This window comes from Musca autumnalis, unplaced genomic scaffold (genome assembly GCF_047663935.1).
Source record: "Musca autumnalis isolate F117 unplaced genomic scaffold, ASM4766393v1 scaffold_1, whole genome shotgun sequence".
Lineage (NCBI taxonomy): Eukaryota > Metazoa > Arthropoda > Insecta > Diptera > Muscidae > Musca > Musca autumnalis.
This window is the reverse complement of record NW_027411644.1, coordinates 196,556,299-196,572,888: the sequence shown is the minus strand read 5'-3', so window position 1 is coordinate 196,572,888 and position 16,590 is coordinate 196,556,299. Positions and strand designations below refer to the sequence as shown.

The window sequence follows — 16,590 nt, the reverse complement described above, 5'->3', positions numbered from 1 at the left end:
AAGGTTTTAGACCATAACATCAGGAAGCATATACTTGCCAACGAAAAACATGATATCGCTGTAAACAGGACCACTAGGTAAAAAATTTCAAGGGATCCTCGCACAGACCCTTAACCGGGTTGCTCTGTTTATGAGATATCGCGCGTACTATTTTAGCTAATATTTTCGATTTTTTGTAGGGGAGGTACCGGAAGGAGTGGATCTACAAGCACAGAAGAAATATTACGATATGCAAAAAGTGGATCAACTCAGTATTTAGTTCGAGAGTTGTCGTGCTTTCCAGCCACTACATGGTGCCATAGAGGGTTTTTACACTTGGGCTGTTTTCTCAAGAAGTATGGACTTGCCCTTGAAAAAAAAACTTTTACTGTCGTAATGGAGGTAGCGAATGCAAATCGCTTCAACAAAAACCAAAGTGACTCGAAAGCAGGTCTAAAGTGAACTTATCCCAAATTTTGTGTGGGAGGTAGCAGAAGGAGTAGACAAATATAGTCCATATTCGAACCTGATCTATATCGGGTAGATATATTAGGATGTACAGACTATGAATTACATCGGTCACTCCCTTCAAGAATTATGGTGCGCACAATTTTTCCAAACATTTTTGAACTTTTGTGAGGGAGGTACCTGAAGGAGTGGACCGATATAGTTTATCTTCGAACTTAAACTATGTTTCGACAAAATATTACGAAGCCAAATTTTGGACCGAATTGGCAGATCCGTTCGAGATTTATCTTGCGCTCCAACCACTACACACGGTGTCATAGGTTTTTTTGCACCTTTCAGGCTATTTTCTCAGGATGTATGAACTTGCCCCTGATGAAACTTGTACCGTCGTATGGGTGACAGTGAATACAAGTTGCTACAACAAAAATAAAAGCGATTCGAGAGCAGGTCCTAAACTGAACTTTTCCAAAATTTTGTGTGGAAGATTTTTTCGGCGTTTGGTCTTTTGATGGTTCTGGTAGTTTTTAAGGAGAACATAACATATAATCAAGAATGCTATTATGACAATTCTGGATATTACAGTCCAATTTATGAACTGTTTTCCATGTCGTCAACGTATTGCAGGTTCTGTGTATTTAACCTTTGCAAATATGGCAAACTCAAAATTTCTTCATGGCCTGTTATGTTAACGAGTGTTAACACGGCCGGTCCTGGAGATTTTCTAACATAACTTCTTAAGTTCCGGTATGTGGAGTTATTGATCATCACCTGATCTTCAAATGTAATAAGGAACGCCCCGGTTACTAGTTGGCCATTGATGGTAACCCTTCTGTCGTTAATGATGATGATGCCGTCATCAATAATTGATAACGATTCGAGATGGCTGGGACGTGTGGTACAATGTGCGATACCCCCTGAGTGGAGTTGTTGAGCGCAAGTTGTCGTATTTTGTAGTTTTTTACAAAATGTTGTTGTAAGTGTAGCTCTGCAGTTTATGATGGGTATAACCTGGTCGCCACATTCAGCTATGTTGTTATTATTGGCAAAATTAAGGATGATATTGTTGTGGTGGACCGGATGTATGATAATCCTCTTACAAACTAACTTAACTTTAGGGTATTTAATTATGAAATATAAAAAAATATTATTTAATAGAACTTTAATTTGGGATACTTCCATAAGGTCAGTAACCGTAATATTGCTAGAGTGTTCATTTACAATTTTCTCCAAATCATTGGAGTCTAGGATTGCCGGATTAATTATTCCGATTTTTGTAAGTGTAATTGATAACATCAGGGTTTCAAGCTCGGCAATAATGATTCTATTTCGGGAAATCAAAGATTCATATAAACTTTCTGTATTCATTTGTTTTGGTTTTGTGTTCTTTACTAAATTATTTACAGCGTCTATTAATTCATTTATTTTTTCCTGCGTTTTTGTTTGTTGTTATTGATTGTTATTTGCCTATGCTCTGACTCGATGAGCTCTTGTTGCGTAATAGAGTGGGGCGATTTGAACACCACCACGGGCGCCTGGATTTTCTGATTATTGGGATAGTACTGATCAAAAAAGTCCACTAGACCATATGTCTACGGTGAAAATCGAGCCCCCGGATTTTGACTTGAAGTTTTTTTTTTTCAAGGTTTTTTGGATATTTTGGCATATATGTAACAGCCAAACCACTGAGATTTTCGATACAACACAAAGACAAACATTTTAGCCAAGACAATAATTAAGAACTCTCTAGTACATCGCAAAAGCATTGGAACGCTCCTTTAGGCAGTTATGGCACCGAGAAAGTGCATATTTTTCGGAAAATATCGATAAATTGCACTGTGCTACAAAATTTGACTCAAAGTCAGTGGGTGGAAATTTCCTTTTGGAGATGAAAGCCCTTGGTGAGTGTACTAAGAACGCAAAAGGAAATTTTCAGGATAGGTTAAGTTTCTGAGAAATGGTTTGGCCAAAATATCCTTGAAAAAAATTTCAAGTCAAAATCCGGGGGCTCGATTTTCACCGTAGACATATGGTCTAGTGGACTATTTTGCTCAGTACAATCCCAAGAATCAGAAACTCCAGGCGCCCACTATCACTTTTTTCCTTCCATACAAATCGCCCCGGCCTATTGCGTATATTTTATATTTTGAAAGTCGTCACCAAATCCTAATAATAACAAGTAAAAAGCGTTAAGTTCGGCCGGGCCGAACTTTTCATACCCTCCACCATAAAATATTCTGAACTAAAATGGAATAATTAGCTTTCATTCCTGTCCCCAACTTTAAGTGGGTACGTTAAAATGTCAGATAATGTACATAAAATGTTTCATTCGGTAGGCCCTTTTTATGGTGCCTATATCGAACTATATATGTTGACAATTTTTGGTGGACTAGAAATTGGGAGGTACCATTATATAGGGGTTATAATAAAACATGGACCTATGTTGACAGTTTTTGATGGGAGCCTTTAATGTCAAATAACTCCTAATTCGGTTAAAAATTGTAGCTAGAATCCTCAAAATACCGAAAATCGGTACATAACGTGGGAACTTCAAATGTCATTAACAGCTAGTTCGGAGGTATGTGGGCTATACGAAAATATGAACATAAATGAACAATTTTTTTTTGGCTTTTAAATTTCAAATTACAGAAAGTTCGTCTAAAAAATAAAGCTAAGTTACGGAAAATCGGGAGGTTTGTTTTGGGGCTATACCAAAACATTTTAAGTAAAATCCTCAAAGTACCGAAAATCGGGAAGTATCGTTATATTGGGGCTATGTTGAAAATTGTTGATGCAGATGTGTGGTGACCACTACAACCTTCAAATGTCAAATTACAGTTAGTTCGGTTAAAAATTGTAGCTAAAATTGCCAATAACTGAAAATTGGGAGGTACCGTAATATGGGAGCTATATCCGTACATGGACCTATGTTGAAAATTTTTTATGGAGAGGTGTTGTGACCACTAAGAACTTCAAATGTCAAATTACTGCTAGTTCGGTTTAATATTGTAGCTAAAATCATCAAATTACTGAAAATCGGGAGGTACTTTTATATGGGAGCTTTATCAATACATCGACCTTTCTTGACAATTTTTGGTGGAGAGGTGTGGTGACCACTAAAAATTTCAAATGTCAAATGTTCAAATTACAGATAATTCGGATAAAACTTGTAGGTAAAATTCTCAAAATACCGAAAATCCGTTATATGGGGATACCGAAATCCGTTATACCGAGGTACCGTTATATGGGGCTATACCAAAACATGGACCTACGTTCATAATTATTATATAAGTTTAAGAATATAAGTTTTTTGGTCACTAAGAACCCTAAATATCAAATTATAGCTAATTCGGTCTAGAAATGTAAATTTAAACGTCAAAATACCTGAAATCGGGCGTTAACCTTATATGGGGGCTATTCAAAAACATGGACCTATGTCCACTAGTTATATAAGTTTATTGACATTTAAGAACCCTAAATGTCAATTTATAGCTAAATCGGTCTGAAAATTTAACTAAACGTCAAAATGCAACTTAAATCGTCAAAATACCTGAAATCGGGCGATAACGTTATATGGGGCTATTCCAAAACATTGATCTACGTTCACTAGTTTTGTTATATAAGTTTAGTGACGCTTAAGAGCCCTAAATGTCACATTATAGATAAATCGGTCTGAAAATATAGCTAAAAACGTCAAAATACCGTAAATCGGGGGGTACCGTTATATGGGGGCTATACCAAAACGTGGACCTATGTCCACAACTTTTTTTATATAAGTTTAATGACACTTAAGAACCCTAAATGTCACATTATAAATAAATCGGTCTGAAAATTTAGCTAAAAACGTCAAAATACCGTAAATCGAGGGGTACCGTTATATGGGGGCTATACCAAAACGTGGACCAATGTCCACAAGTTTTGTTATATAAGTTTAGTGACGCTTAAGAGCCCTAAATGTTAAATTATAGCTAAATCGGTCTGAAAATGTAGCTAAAAACGTCAAAATACCGTAAATCGGGGGGTACCGTTATATGGGGGCTATACCAAAACGTGGACCTATGTCCACAAGTTTTGTTATATAAGTTTAGTGACGCTTAAGAGCCCTAAATGTCAAATTATAGCTAAATCGGTCTAAAAATGTAGCTAAAAACGTCAAAATACCGTAAATCGGGGGTACCGTTATATGGGAGCTATAACAAAACGTGGACCTATGTCCACAACTTTTGTTATATAAGTTTAGTGACGGTTAAGAACCCTAAATGTCACATTATAGATAAATCGGTCTGAAAATGTAGCTAAAAACGTCAAAATACCGTAAATCGGGGGTACCGTTATATGGGGGCTATACCAAAACGTTGACCGATATAGCCCATCATCGAACTTGACCTGCCTGCAAACAAAAGACGCATTTTCCCAAAATTTCAGCGTTCTATCTCCATTTTTGCGGATGCTAGAGTGATTACCACAGACGGACGGGCGGACGGACGTGCATAGATCGACTCAGAATTTTACCCTGATCAAGAATATATAACGGAAAAACAAACTTAATATACCCTCCATACTATGGTGGAGGGTAAAAAAAAAGACAAAATAAACTTTATTTTAATTACCTTAAATTGTCTTTATGGACCACCCTCCCTTTTATTAAGACTGTGGTCCCCAAGTCAGCTTCGACAGTTTCCTCTGTGTACAAATTTGAAATTTTATTTCCTAATCTTCGATTTGATTTTACAAGGACTTTTTCTCCTACTTCAAAAATTCTATTTTGCCTTGTCTTATTTAACCTTTCCAACTGAACGTTCTGAGCATTTTTGATTTTTGCGCTAATGTCTGTGTTGTGTTCTGACGTCAAAGGATGAATTACATCAATCGGTCGTTTGTTTGTAACGGAATGAATACTTCTGTTGTATTCTATGGCGGCAAGACATATTAATTCAACTGTGTCGTCAATATTTCTATCCATCTTTAAAGACCGTGCTATTCCTACCAGGGTGTTATGAAACCTCTCTACCTGTCCATTTGAGCAACTATGAAGAGGTGGAGCGTTAATAATTTCTACACCAAATCGGTTTTTTAAAAGCGATTTTATAGCTTCCGAGTTAATAGAGGGCTCATTGTCACAATATATTGTCTTTGTTTTCTTGAAAAAATTCATAAGCTGTAAAATTGCAATTTTTTTATCTATTATTGTTCTGGAAGCAATATCAGACAAGATGTTTTCTTTGAACGTCTGAGTGTGCTGTTGGGACAGCGAATCAGCGACATAGAAAAAGATACGCCTAAAAAATTGACTTTGTCAAAGTCTAAAAGATCATCGGTAATATCTTCTACTTCTACTTCGGCATAACAGGCGATTATGCTTAAAAAATTAGCTTCGAAGAAGTTTTGTATGTCTTCCTCTATAGTACTTATTGTTGCACTATGCAAATTATCTTCAATTTTCTGGCATTTTCGGTTCAAATTCTCTTCGTGTTTGGCAAGAGCGCTTGCTACAGCGCATTCAACAATAGATTTTATTTGTTCCGCTGTCAGTGCCATTTTTTGTTTTCAATTTTCGAAAGATCCAAAAATACCGAAACTTAAATTGAAAAGTACCAATTTTTTATCCTCAACAGAACCAAAAATACCGAAACTTAAATTGAAAAGTACCAGTTTTTTATCAGTTACAGCAATTTATGTTTTTTATGCTCACTTTTTTAATAAATAAACACTCTACTTACATTTTTATACCCTCAGCCTTTAGGCTATGAAGGGTATATACACTTTCATACGGGCAAAATGTGCCTCATCGAAATAATGGTTTTAGACCCCAAGTATGTTTGGACGAAATGTGTTTCAGACAATTTGGAGTCGATTGAGCAATGTCCGTCCGTCTGTCTGTCTGTCTGGCTGGCTGGAGCGCACGATAACTCTCGAACGGATGAACCGATTCGGTTCAAATTTTGGCTTTCGTAATATTTTGCCCAAACTTAGTTTAAGTTCGAAGATGAGCTATATCGGTCCACTCCTTCCGGTACCTCCCCCACAAAAATTCGAAAATGTTCGGAAAATTTGTGCGCACGATAACTCTTGAAGGGAGTAACCGATATGGTCCATACTTTGCCCATCGTGGAGCGTGTACCAGACTTAGATCAGGTTTTAATATGGACTCAATTGGTCCACTCCGTCGGGTACCTCCCACACAAAAATTTGGAAAAGTTCAGTTTAGGACCATCTCTCGAATCGCTTTGATTTTTGCTTTAGCAACTTGTATTCACTGCCCTCCATACGACGGTATAAGTTTCATCTTCCTGAGAAAATAGCCTGAAAGTTGCAAAAAACCCCTATGACACCGTGTGAGGAGGTTGGAGGGCAAAATAACTCTCGAACAGGTCTGCCGATTCGGTCCAAAGTTTGGTCTTAGTAATATTTTGTCCAAACATAGTTTAAGTTCGAAGATAAGCCATATCGGTCCACTCCTTCAAGCCATATCGGTCCACTCCTTCACAAAATTCAAAAATGTTCGGTAAAATTGTGCGTACGATAACTCTTGAAGAGAGTGGCCGAATTGGACCATACTTTACACATCTTAATATATCTACCAGATATAGATCAGGATCAAATATGGACTATATTTGTCCACTCCATCCGGTACCTCCCACACAAAATTTCGGATACATGTTCACTTTAAGACCTGCTTTCGAATCACTTTGATTTTTGTTGAAGCAACTTGCATTCGCTGCCTCAATTGCGATGGTAAAAATTGTTTCAGGGGCAAGTCCATACTTCTTGAGCAAACATCCCTGAAGTTGTAAAAAACCCCTATGGTACCATATGTAGTGGCTAGAGATACATTCTTTTTAGTATCTCCTCCGCAAAACTTTTGATCTCTAATTCTAATAAAAAATTTTTGTCAGTTCATACGCCCAAAAGTCCCTAAATACATGCGTTTTTTTGGGAAAAAATTGTTTAAATATACACAGCCTGAGGGTATATCTCTGTCGGCCAAGCCGACTGATACTTTTTTACTTGTTTTAATTAAGTTTAAGATGTTTTTAACGTTCACTTTTTTGAGTAGAATCCAAGTTGTTGTTCTCTTTGCTTTGTAAACTCCACGATGATGATTGCAAAATGGTGAGTAAAATTGTCGTTGGGCGGTTTTGTGGGTAGTCTTGGGCGCCAGTTACATCAATAGAGGTTGTTGTGAGTTTTATTTTTATTTGATGATTTATTTAATTTGTAAGTGTTTTATTCGACTTATGTTCTTGACTTGCGACGGCAGAGTAAGTGTTACTTTTTGTTTTGAAAATGTTCTTCCCACCAAACTGCAACATCAGCATTTTCATTGTATTTTACTTTTCGCTCCAAACTGCAAGCTCAGCGTCTGGCAATTTAGTTGGTAATTTTTATGTTTATGTGTTAACTCAATTCAGTTGGTATTTTTTATACCCTCAGCCTTTAGGCTAGAAATGGTATATGAGGAAAAGTCAAAATTTTTTAGTTTCCATGAAGCCAAGGTTTGCACTATTATAATACGCGAACTATTGTAGTTTGCCAGTAACTATGACTATTGCTGGATTAATTTAGATGTTTTTGTACAAAGCTCAAAAATTTAGCAAAAAAATTTAATTTACGTGGTAGTTACGACCGCGTAAAGGAAAAACCATAGGTAAAAACACGTTGAATATAAACAGGTTTTTTACATTGCTATTCGATTTCTGATTAAACCATTCAAATGACGGACATCTGTCCAAAGTAAAAGTTGGAGAATACAAAATGCAGATTACACTTATAATGTATCACTTTCCAAAATTTCCACTGCATCCACCTTTTATGGATGCTGACATTTTGAAGCCGGATTTCAGGTGTTTTTTGTATTTTTTATGTAACTGGGACGCGCATTCGGATATTTCGAAAAACCAATTATAGGACTAAAGAACTCGCAATTTCGCATAATCTGATATGTATATTGAGTATGTAGCCCACACAGCAACAGAGTAATCTACTGCCAAAGGCAAAAATTTAGTGCGATATTTTTTCTAAAAAACCTGTTTTTTGGGTACAGTGTTTACAATATCGTTTTGAGTGTGCTGGTACCCCGCGATATTTTAGTTTTTCGACGATCCGGATCATATGAATCACAGATCGTAAAAATCCATCTACTAGAACGGCGGAAATGGCTACTGCAAAAATTGAAAAATTTGCGAAAAATGTTTTTCAAAATATCGCTGACTAGTTCGCGTTTTATGTGGATCGTTTCCATTTCAATGAAGACAGTGAATCATCACTCGCGTTTGTGCGAAAACAGCGGTTTGAAAAATTTAGTGGCATGGGAGCTGTATCCGATTTATACCAAAAATAGTGTGTGATGCTACATCCACGGTTCTTGATGGATTTTATTGAAATATGTTTAGATCGATGTATTTTTTCACGGTTGATAGTGAAATCGGATGCGCATAAAAAGTGTATGCACTTTGTGCAAAATATAAGCGTAATACAGTTTGTTGCACACTAAACTCCAGACGATGCTACATCTTAGCGGCCAAAGTAAATCCTGGCAAATGTGTACAAATTAAAAGAGAAGAATTCGCTGTATTGATAAACCGCATGCGCATCAAGTGATTTTGAGGATTTCGCGATTTACACGCATTTCAAAATGAACATTACCCGATACAACTTTATTTCAAGATTATACCCCATTTAAAGGAACCCAACATTTATTTGAAAGATATCCATATCTTCTGCAAGATGTTAGCGTGTTTTCGAGAAGTGATTAGAATAAAAAATGTGATTTATTGCGTGGAATTTAACTAAAATAGAAGAAAAACTCCGACCTATTTTTCTTACATTTTGTTCAACTAACTCACAAAATAAATTTTAATAAATATTTTCTCTTACAAAAATTTTATAAATTTCTTCAATATATTTTTTGTTTTTTGCTATAATATACAAACCGCTAAACGGATTTGTATAGTTTTGGTTTCATTTGAATCTTCGCGATGTTTAGATTACGTACATATTTTTTATATATTTTTCAGATGCATAAACAGCTTGAATTTTATTAGAACAGGTTGTAAACTACCAATTGTTTTGAATGCTTTCCTAATTTCCGCGAAAATTTACAACTTTTTCACTAAAGTTATGGGACCTCAGTAACCATATAGTATGTAGGGAGCCCCTAATTAAGAGAGTTTCTCAATTTAATGATTAGAGTCTTTTAAAGATTTTTTTCTTTTTATCAGAATTGAAACCGCCATAACTTTTGCGCGCAACAACCAAAATTAGTATCTCGAACAGATTTAAGAATGTGATTTTTTTCCCAATGTATGTACCAAAAATCATTCATGTAGCTTAAAAAAAAATTTTTAATTTTTTTTTTATGGAAAACTAAAAAATTTTGTCCTTTCTTCATATACACTTTCATACGGGCAAAATGTGCCTCATCGAAATAATGGGTTTAGACCCCAAGTATGTTTGGACGAAATGTGTTTCAGACAATTTGGAGTCGATTGAGCAATGTCCGTCCGTCCGTCTGTCTGTCTGGCTGGCTGGAGCGCACGATAACTCTCGAAGGGATGAACCGATTCGGTTCAAATTTTGGCTTTCGTAATATTTTGCCCAAACTTAGTTTAAGTTCGAAGATGGGCTATATCGGTACACTCCTTCCGGTACCTCCCACACAAAAGTTCGAAAATGTTCGAAAAATTTGTGCGCACGATAACTCTTGAAGGGAGTAACCGATTTGGTCCATACTCTGCACATCGTGACACTTGTACCAGACTTAGATATCGTTTCAATATGGACTCAATCGGTCCACTCCTTCGGGTACCTCCCACACAAAATGTCGGAAAAGTTCAGTTTAGGGCCATCTCTCGAATCGCTTTGATTTTTGTTTTAGCAACTCGCATTCACTGCCCCCCATACGACTGTATAAGTTTCATTAGCGGCAAGTCCATACTTCCTGAGAAAAAAGCATGAAAGTTGCAAAAAACCCCTATGACACCGTGTGAGGTGGTTGGAGCGCAAGATAACTCTAGAACGGATCTGCCGATTCGGTCCAAAATTTGGCCTTAGTAATATTTTGTCCAAACATAGTTTAAGTTCGAAGATAAGCCATATCGGTCCACACCTTCAGGTACCTCCCCCCCCCAAAGGTTAAAAAATGTTCGGAAAAATTGTGTGCGCGATAACTCTTGAAGGGAGTGACCGAATTGGTCTATACCTTACACATCCTAATATATCTACCAGATGTAGATCATGTTCAAATATGGACTATATTTGTCCACTCCATCCGGTACCTACTACACAAAATTTCGGATAAGTTCACTTTAAGACCTGATATCGAATCACTTTGATTTTTGTTGAAGCAACTTGCATTCGCTGCCTCAATTACGATGGTAAAAGTTTTTTTCAGGGGCAAGTCCATACTTCTTGAGCAAACAGCCCTAAGGGTGTAAAAACCCCCTATGGCACCATATGTCGTGGCTGGAGATCCACTTCCATAATGGTCAATGCCGATCCATCCCTTTTAGTATCTCCTCCGCAAAACTTTTGATCTTTGAGCCTAATCAAAATTTTTGTCGGTTCAAAAGCCCAAATTTTTAAAACCCCCTTAATACATAAGTTTTTTTGTTTCAAAATACACAGGCTGAGGGTATATCTCTGTCGGCAAAGCCGACTGATACTTTTTTACTTGTTTTGTTTATGTGTTAACTTACATATACCCTCAGCCTATGTAAATTAAAACTTTCATCTACGGACAAATCGAATGTATTTAGGGTCTTTTCAGAATTTTGTGGCCCTTTGTTTACATTTGAAATTGCAGACAAAAATGTGGATTAAGATTAAACTTCAAAATTGTTGCGGAGGAGGTACTTAAAGGAATGAACCGACATAGTCCATTATGGAAGTGGATCTTATTTTGGGATTCATATCTTTTCGATAGCTATTACGAACACTAGTCATTTCAGTGGGTCATCGTATAACTTTTGGACCAGTATGTCAGGAGGCATGGACTTGTCCATGGAAAACATAATATCGCTATAAACAGGACCACAAGGACTAGCATTGGTATAATTTTACAGAAGATCCTCGAACATATCCTAAACTGCACTTAAACAAAAATGTTGAACTTTGGTGAGGGAGGTTTCCTAATGAGGGGACCGATATAGTCCATATTCGAAGCTGATCTATGTCGGGTCGAAATTTTACGATGTTCAAACTATGGATCAAATCGGTTTTGTGAGAGAGGTACCTAAAGGAGGGGATCTGTATTGCCCATCTTCGAACTGAAACTAAGTTTGGACAAAATATGACGATGGTCAAATTATGGACCAAATCGGAACAGTTATCGTATCAGTTACAGAGTTATCGTGTCCTCCAGCCACTATACATGGTGCCACGGAGCTTTGTTACACCTTTCGGGCTATTTTATCAAGAAATATTGACTGGTCCCTGAAAAAACTTTTACTTTTGAGGCAGATAATGTAAGTTGCTTCAAAAAACATCAAACTGATTCGAGAGCAGCTCTTAAAGTGAATTGTGTGGGAGGTACCCGAAGGAGTGGACAAATTTAGTCCATATTCGAATTTGATATATGGTAGACATATTAGGATGTGTAAAGTATAGATAAAATCGGTCACTCCCTTCAAGAGTTATCGTGTGCACAATTTTTCCGAACATTTTTCAACTTTTGTGAGGGAGGTACCTGAAAGAGTGGACCGATATGGCTTATCTTCGAACTTTAACTAAGTTTGTACAAAATATTACGAAGGCCAAATTTCGGACCGAATCGGAAGATCCGTTCGAGAGTTATATTGTCATCCAACCACTACACAGGTGTCATAGGGGTTTTTAGCAACTTTCAGGCTATTTTGTCAGGAAGTATGGGCTTGCCCCTGATAAAACTTGTATCGTCGTATGGGGGTCTGTGAATACAAGTTGCTACAACAAAAATCGAAGCGATTCGAGAGCAAGTTCTAAGCTGAACTGTTCCGACATTTTGTATGGGAGGTACCCGAAATAGTGGACCAATTGAGTCCATATTGGAACATCATCTAAGTCTAGTAGAAATTTCTCGATGTGCAAAATATGGACCAAATCGGTTACTCCCTTCAAGAGTTATCGTGCGAACAAATGTTCCGAACATTTTCGAACTTTTTTGGGGGAAGTACCGGAAGGAGTGGACCGATATAACTCATCTTCGAACTTAAATTAAGTTTGGACTTTGAACCGAATCGGTTGATCCGTTCGGGAGTTATCGTGCGCTCCAGCCAGACGGGCGGACATGGCTAAATCAACTCCAAATTGTCTGAAACACATTTCGTCTAAACATACTTGGGGTCTAAAACATTATGTCGATGAGGCACATTTTGCCCTTATGAAAGTGTATATACCCTCGTTAGCATAAATGCTGAGTGTATAAAAATAGTAGATTCTTGCAGTACTGGAACATACCAATATTTTATTATTATTTTTGTTTTCTTATTTTAATTTATTATCACATTTTTTTTAAAAGAAAATTTTGCTTCACAGAAGCAACTATTTCTTGTAAATCACACACAATTTCTTCTTACTTATATTTCTATACGTAAAATCAGCTATAAAACAATAAACCTACAATTTATCTTCATGGCATTATGGCCAATTTCGAAGTTAAAATACTTGACATGGTGGTGGTAATAGATGTCGATGATGTCAAAAGAGACGATGACGACGAAGTTGTAGAAATTGAGTTGGTAACCAAGGCAGGACATGTTGTAGTTCCATCAAATTCCATATAAGCTATAAGGCAGGCAGCTATCAGTGTCAAAAACAAAACAATCCAAAATAATAAAAATAAAATTACGCGAAATTTTTGCCACCAAGGATCATCTTGGAAGGGCAACAATTCAGCAAGGCTTAGAGATGAGGGGTATCTATAATAGAAAAAAAATTGAATAGAAATAAAATATTGATATTATTTTCTTCTAATTACTCTTCTAAAGGGAATATGGGTTGATATCCATCATTGGGATCTTTGCCAACATTAACAACTATGTGATCATTTGGAATGTCAGGAGCAACCCTTTGACTGCCATAATTTGTTCTGCTTGTTGTTCTTAATATTCTTTTCTCGCGATAATTGGTGAGCAGGATTGTGGTTTCATTGGGTGGCATTTTCTTGTATGTTTTCTTTTTTTTTTGTAAATTCGAAGAAATATTATAACAAATCGCCTTTTAATTATTTATTTCTTAAATAAAAATCGTTGTCTAATTCTTTTCTTTCATTTTCGTTTGTCCCATAAAAATCTCCAGATCCGTTGCTTGCTAGCCTGGCAGTTGTTAGCACCATCAGATTCAAATTCAAACTGTTTCCATTTCGTCTGGTTTCAGTCAAATGAAATGTTTTATTGTTGCCCTGCCGCCGTATTCGGTGGTGTCTGTCTCTGAGCCGGGCATTGTGTGTGTTTTTGTTTCCGTATTATTTAAAACAAAAACAATAAAAATAAAATTCTTGTCAACATTATTATCACCATCCGTGAAAAAAGAGGAAGAAGAAGAGGAATCTCACCGATAGGAAAGTTACGCATTTCGTTGATGTACCAGCTTCCCATAAAAGAAATGTTTTGATGCTTATCTCCAGTTGTTTTTTTTTTTTTTTGGTATATAGGTTTGTGGGATTTTTGTTTGCTTTCCAGCATCACCGTAGCTTAATGAGATCATAAATTATGTAACCCAATTATGACAATGACAATGGGAAGAGGCATGCGGTTTGCAATTTTCTTTCCTCTGGATAGAAGACCCTTCTGTTCATAAAATATGTCATCTGACCTCTAAAAGTTCTTCTATCCAAGACTTCTAAAAAGTCTTCTAGCCATAGAAAATCTATAAAAGGTCATCTGTCTAAAGAAGACCTCCAAAAGGTATTCTACCAAATACTACTTCTATAAAACAACTGACTTCTAAAAGTTTTTATATCCATATAATACTTCTAAAAAATCTACTAGTCATAGACGGTATTCTATGGCCGTAAGACCGTATAATAGTAGAAGACTTTTAAGAAGTCTTATATAAATATAGGAGATTGTAAATCGTCCATTTTGGAAGTGGATCTTATTTTGGGAGTCATTTCTTTCGATAGGTACCACTTCCATCAGTCCACAAGTTTAGTTGGTCACCATATAATTATATAAGGAAGCACAGACTTTGCCCATGCTGTAAACAGGATCCTAAGGAGTACCTTTGGTAAAAATTTTCAAAGGATCGTCGAGTAGTCTTTAAACACAATTTAACAAAAATGTTGAACTTTTGTGAGTGAGGTACCCTGAGGAGTGGACCGACATGACCCATTTCCGAACTTCAACTAAGTTGGGAAAAAAAGGTCCGGACCAAATCGGTTGCACCGTTCAAGAGATATCGCTTGCCCATTTTAGCGAAAACTTTTGTTTGGTAGGTACCTGAAGAGGTGGACCGATAAGCACCATCCTCGGAATTAATCTCAGTTTCGCAGAAATATTACGATATGCAAAGTTTAGACAACACAGTATCCGGTTCGAAAGTTGTCGTGCGCACCAGCCGCTACACATGATGACCTTATAGTCTTTCTTACAGTTTCCGTGTGATTTTCTCAGCAAGTAATGACTTGTCTCTGAAAAAATTGTACTTTCGTAAAATGTCCCCAACAACAACCTGAACAATCGAAAATATTGCAGAGCAGGTTTTAACTGTACTTTTTCGAAATATTGTGTGGATGGTACCCGAAGAAGTGGACCGATATAGTCCATATACGAACCTGATTTATGCCTGGTAGAAATATTACAATGTGTAAAGTATGGACCAAATCGGTTACTCCCTTCAAGAGTTGTCGCGCGCAATATTTTTGCGAAAATTTTTGAACACTTGTGGAGGAGGTACTCGAGGTAGTTTACCAATATTGCCCATTTTCGAACTTGATCTAAATTTGGACAAAATATTACGAGGGCCAAAACTTGGACGGAATCGGTTGGTCCGTTCGAGAGATATAGTGCGCCAGCGCCCACCAGCGAGACAGACAGACGGTCGCATATGGTTATATCGACTCCAAGATGCCTGAAACGGATTACGTCCAAGCATACTTGAGGTCTAAGATCATTATTTCGAAAATTTACTAGTCTTCCATAAATAGACCTAAAGTTCTTCTATAGTAGACCGACCAATTGGTCTTCTATGAGAAGACCTACTGGTCTTCTATGAGAAGAACTTTTGGTCTTTTATAAAAAGACCTACTGATCTTCTATAAGAAGAACTCCTGGGCTTCTATAAGAAGATCTTTTAAAAGAAGAAATTCTGGTCTTATATAGGAAGACCTAATGGTCTTCTATAAGAATACCTACTGGTCTTCTATAAGAAGACCTACTAGTCTTTTATAAAAATTATTATTGGCCCTATATAAAAAGATCTATTAGACTTAGGTAAGAAGACCTATTGGTCTTCTATAAGAAGACCTCATGGTTTTCTATAAGAAAACCTCATGGTGTTCTATAAGAAGACCTACTGGTCGTCTGATGATGACATTTTATAGGAAGAGCTTTTATAAAAAGACCTCTTTTATAAGAAGGTCTTATATAGGAATACCTACTGGTATTCCATAAGAAGACCTACGGGTCTTCTATAGAAGAACTCCTGGTCTTCTGTAAGAAGATATTTTAAAAGAAGACCTTCTGATCTTATATAAGAAGACCTAACGGTCTTCTATAAGAATACATGCTGGTCTTCCATAAGAAGACCTACTAGTCTTCAACAAAAATAATTACTGGTCCTCTATAAAAAGATCTATTGGACTTCATTAGGAAGACCTATTGGTCTTCTATAAGAAAATCTACTAGTCTTCTATAAGAAGACCTACTGGTCTTCTATTAGAAGACATACTGGTCTTCTATAAGAAGAAATCCTGGCCTTCTATAAGTAGACTTCTGGTCTTCTATAATATGACCTTGATGACTTTTTATAAGAAGAGCTTTTGTAAGAAGAGTTCTTTTATAAGATAGACTTTTATAGGAATACCTAATGGTCTTCCATTAGAAGACCTACGGGTCTTCCATTAGAAGACCTACGGGTCTTCTATAGAAGACCTCTATAAAAAGACTCCGTGGTCTTCTATAAGAAGACTCTTCTATAAGAAGACCTCATGGTCTTCTATAAGAAGAC

At 36.6% G+C, this 16,590-nt stretch overlaps 1 protein-coding gene across 1 annotated transcript; it reads right to left on the bottom strand.

Moving 5' to 3' along the window:
* Nucleotides 1–12,860: 12,860 nt before the first annotated feature.
* LOC141391027 (uncharacterized) lies at nucleotides 12,861–13,785 on the bottom strand. Its single transcript, XM_073963943.1, has 2 exons — nucleotides 13,400–13,785; nucleotides 12,861–13,340 (listed from the first exon to the last, which is right to left on the bottom strand). Exons 1-2 carry the CDS (start codon nucleotides 13,579–13,581, stop codon nucleotides 13,052–13,054), a joined length of 471 nt encoding a protein of 156 aa, XP_073820044.1. The 5' UTR covers nucleotides 13,582–13,785; the 3' UTR covers nucleotides 12,861–13,051.
* Between the last annotated feature and the right edge of the window lie 2,805 nt (nucleotides 13,786–16,590).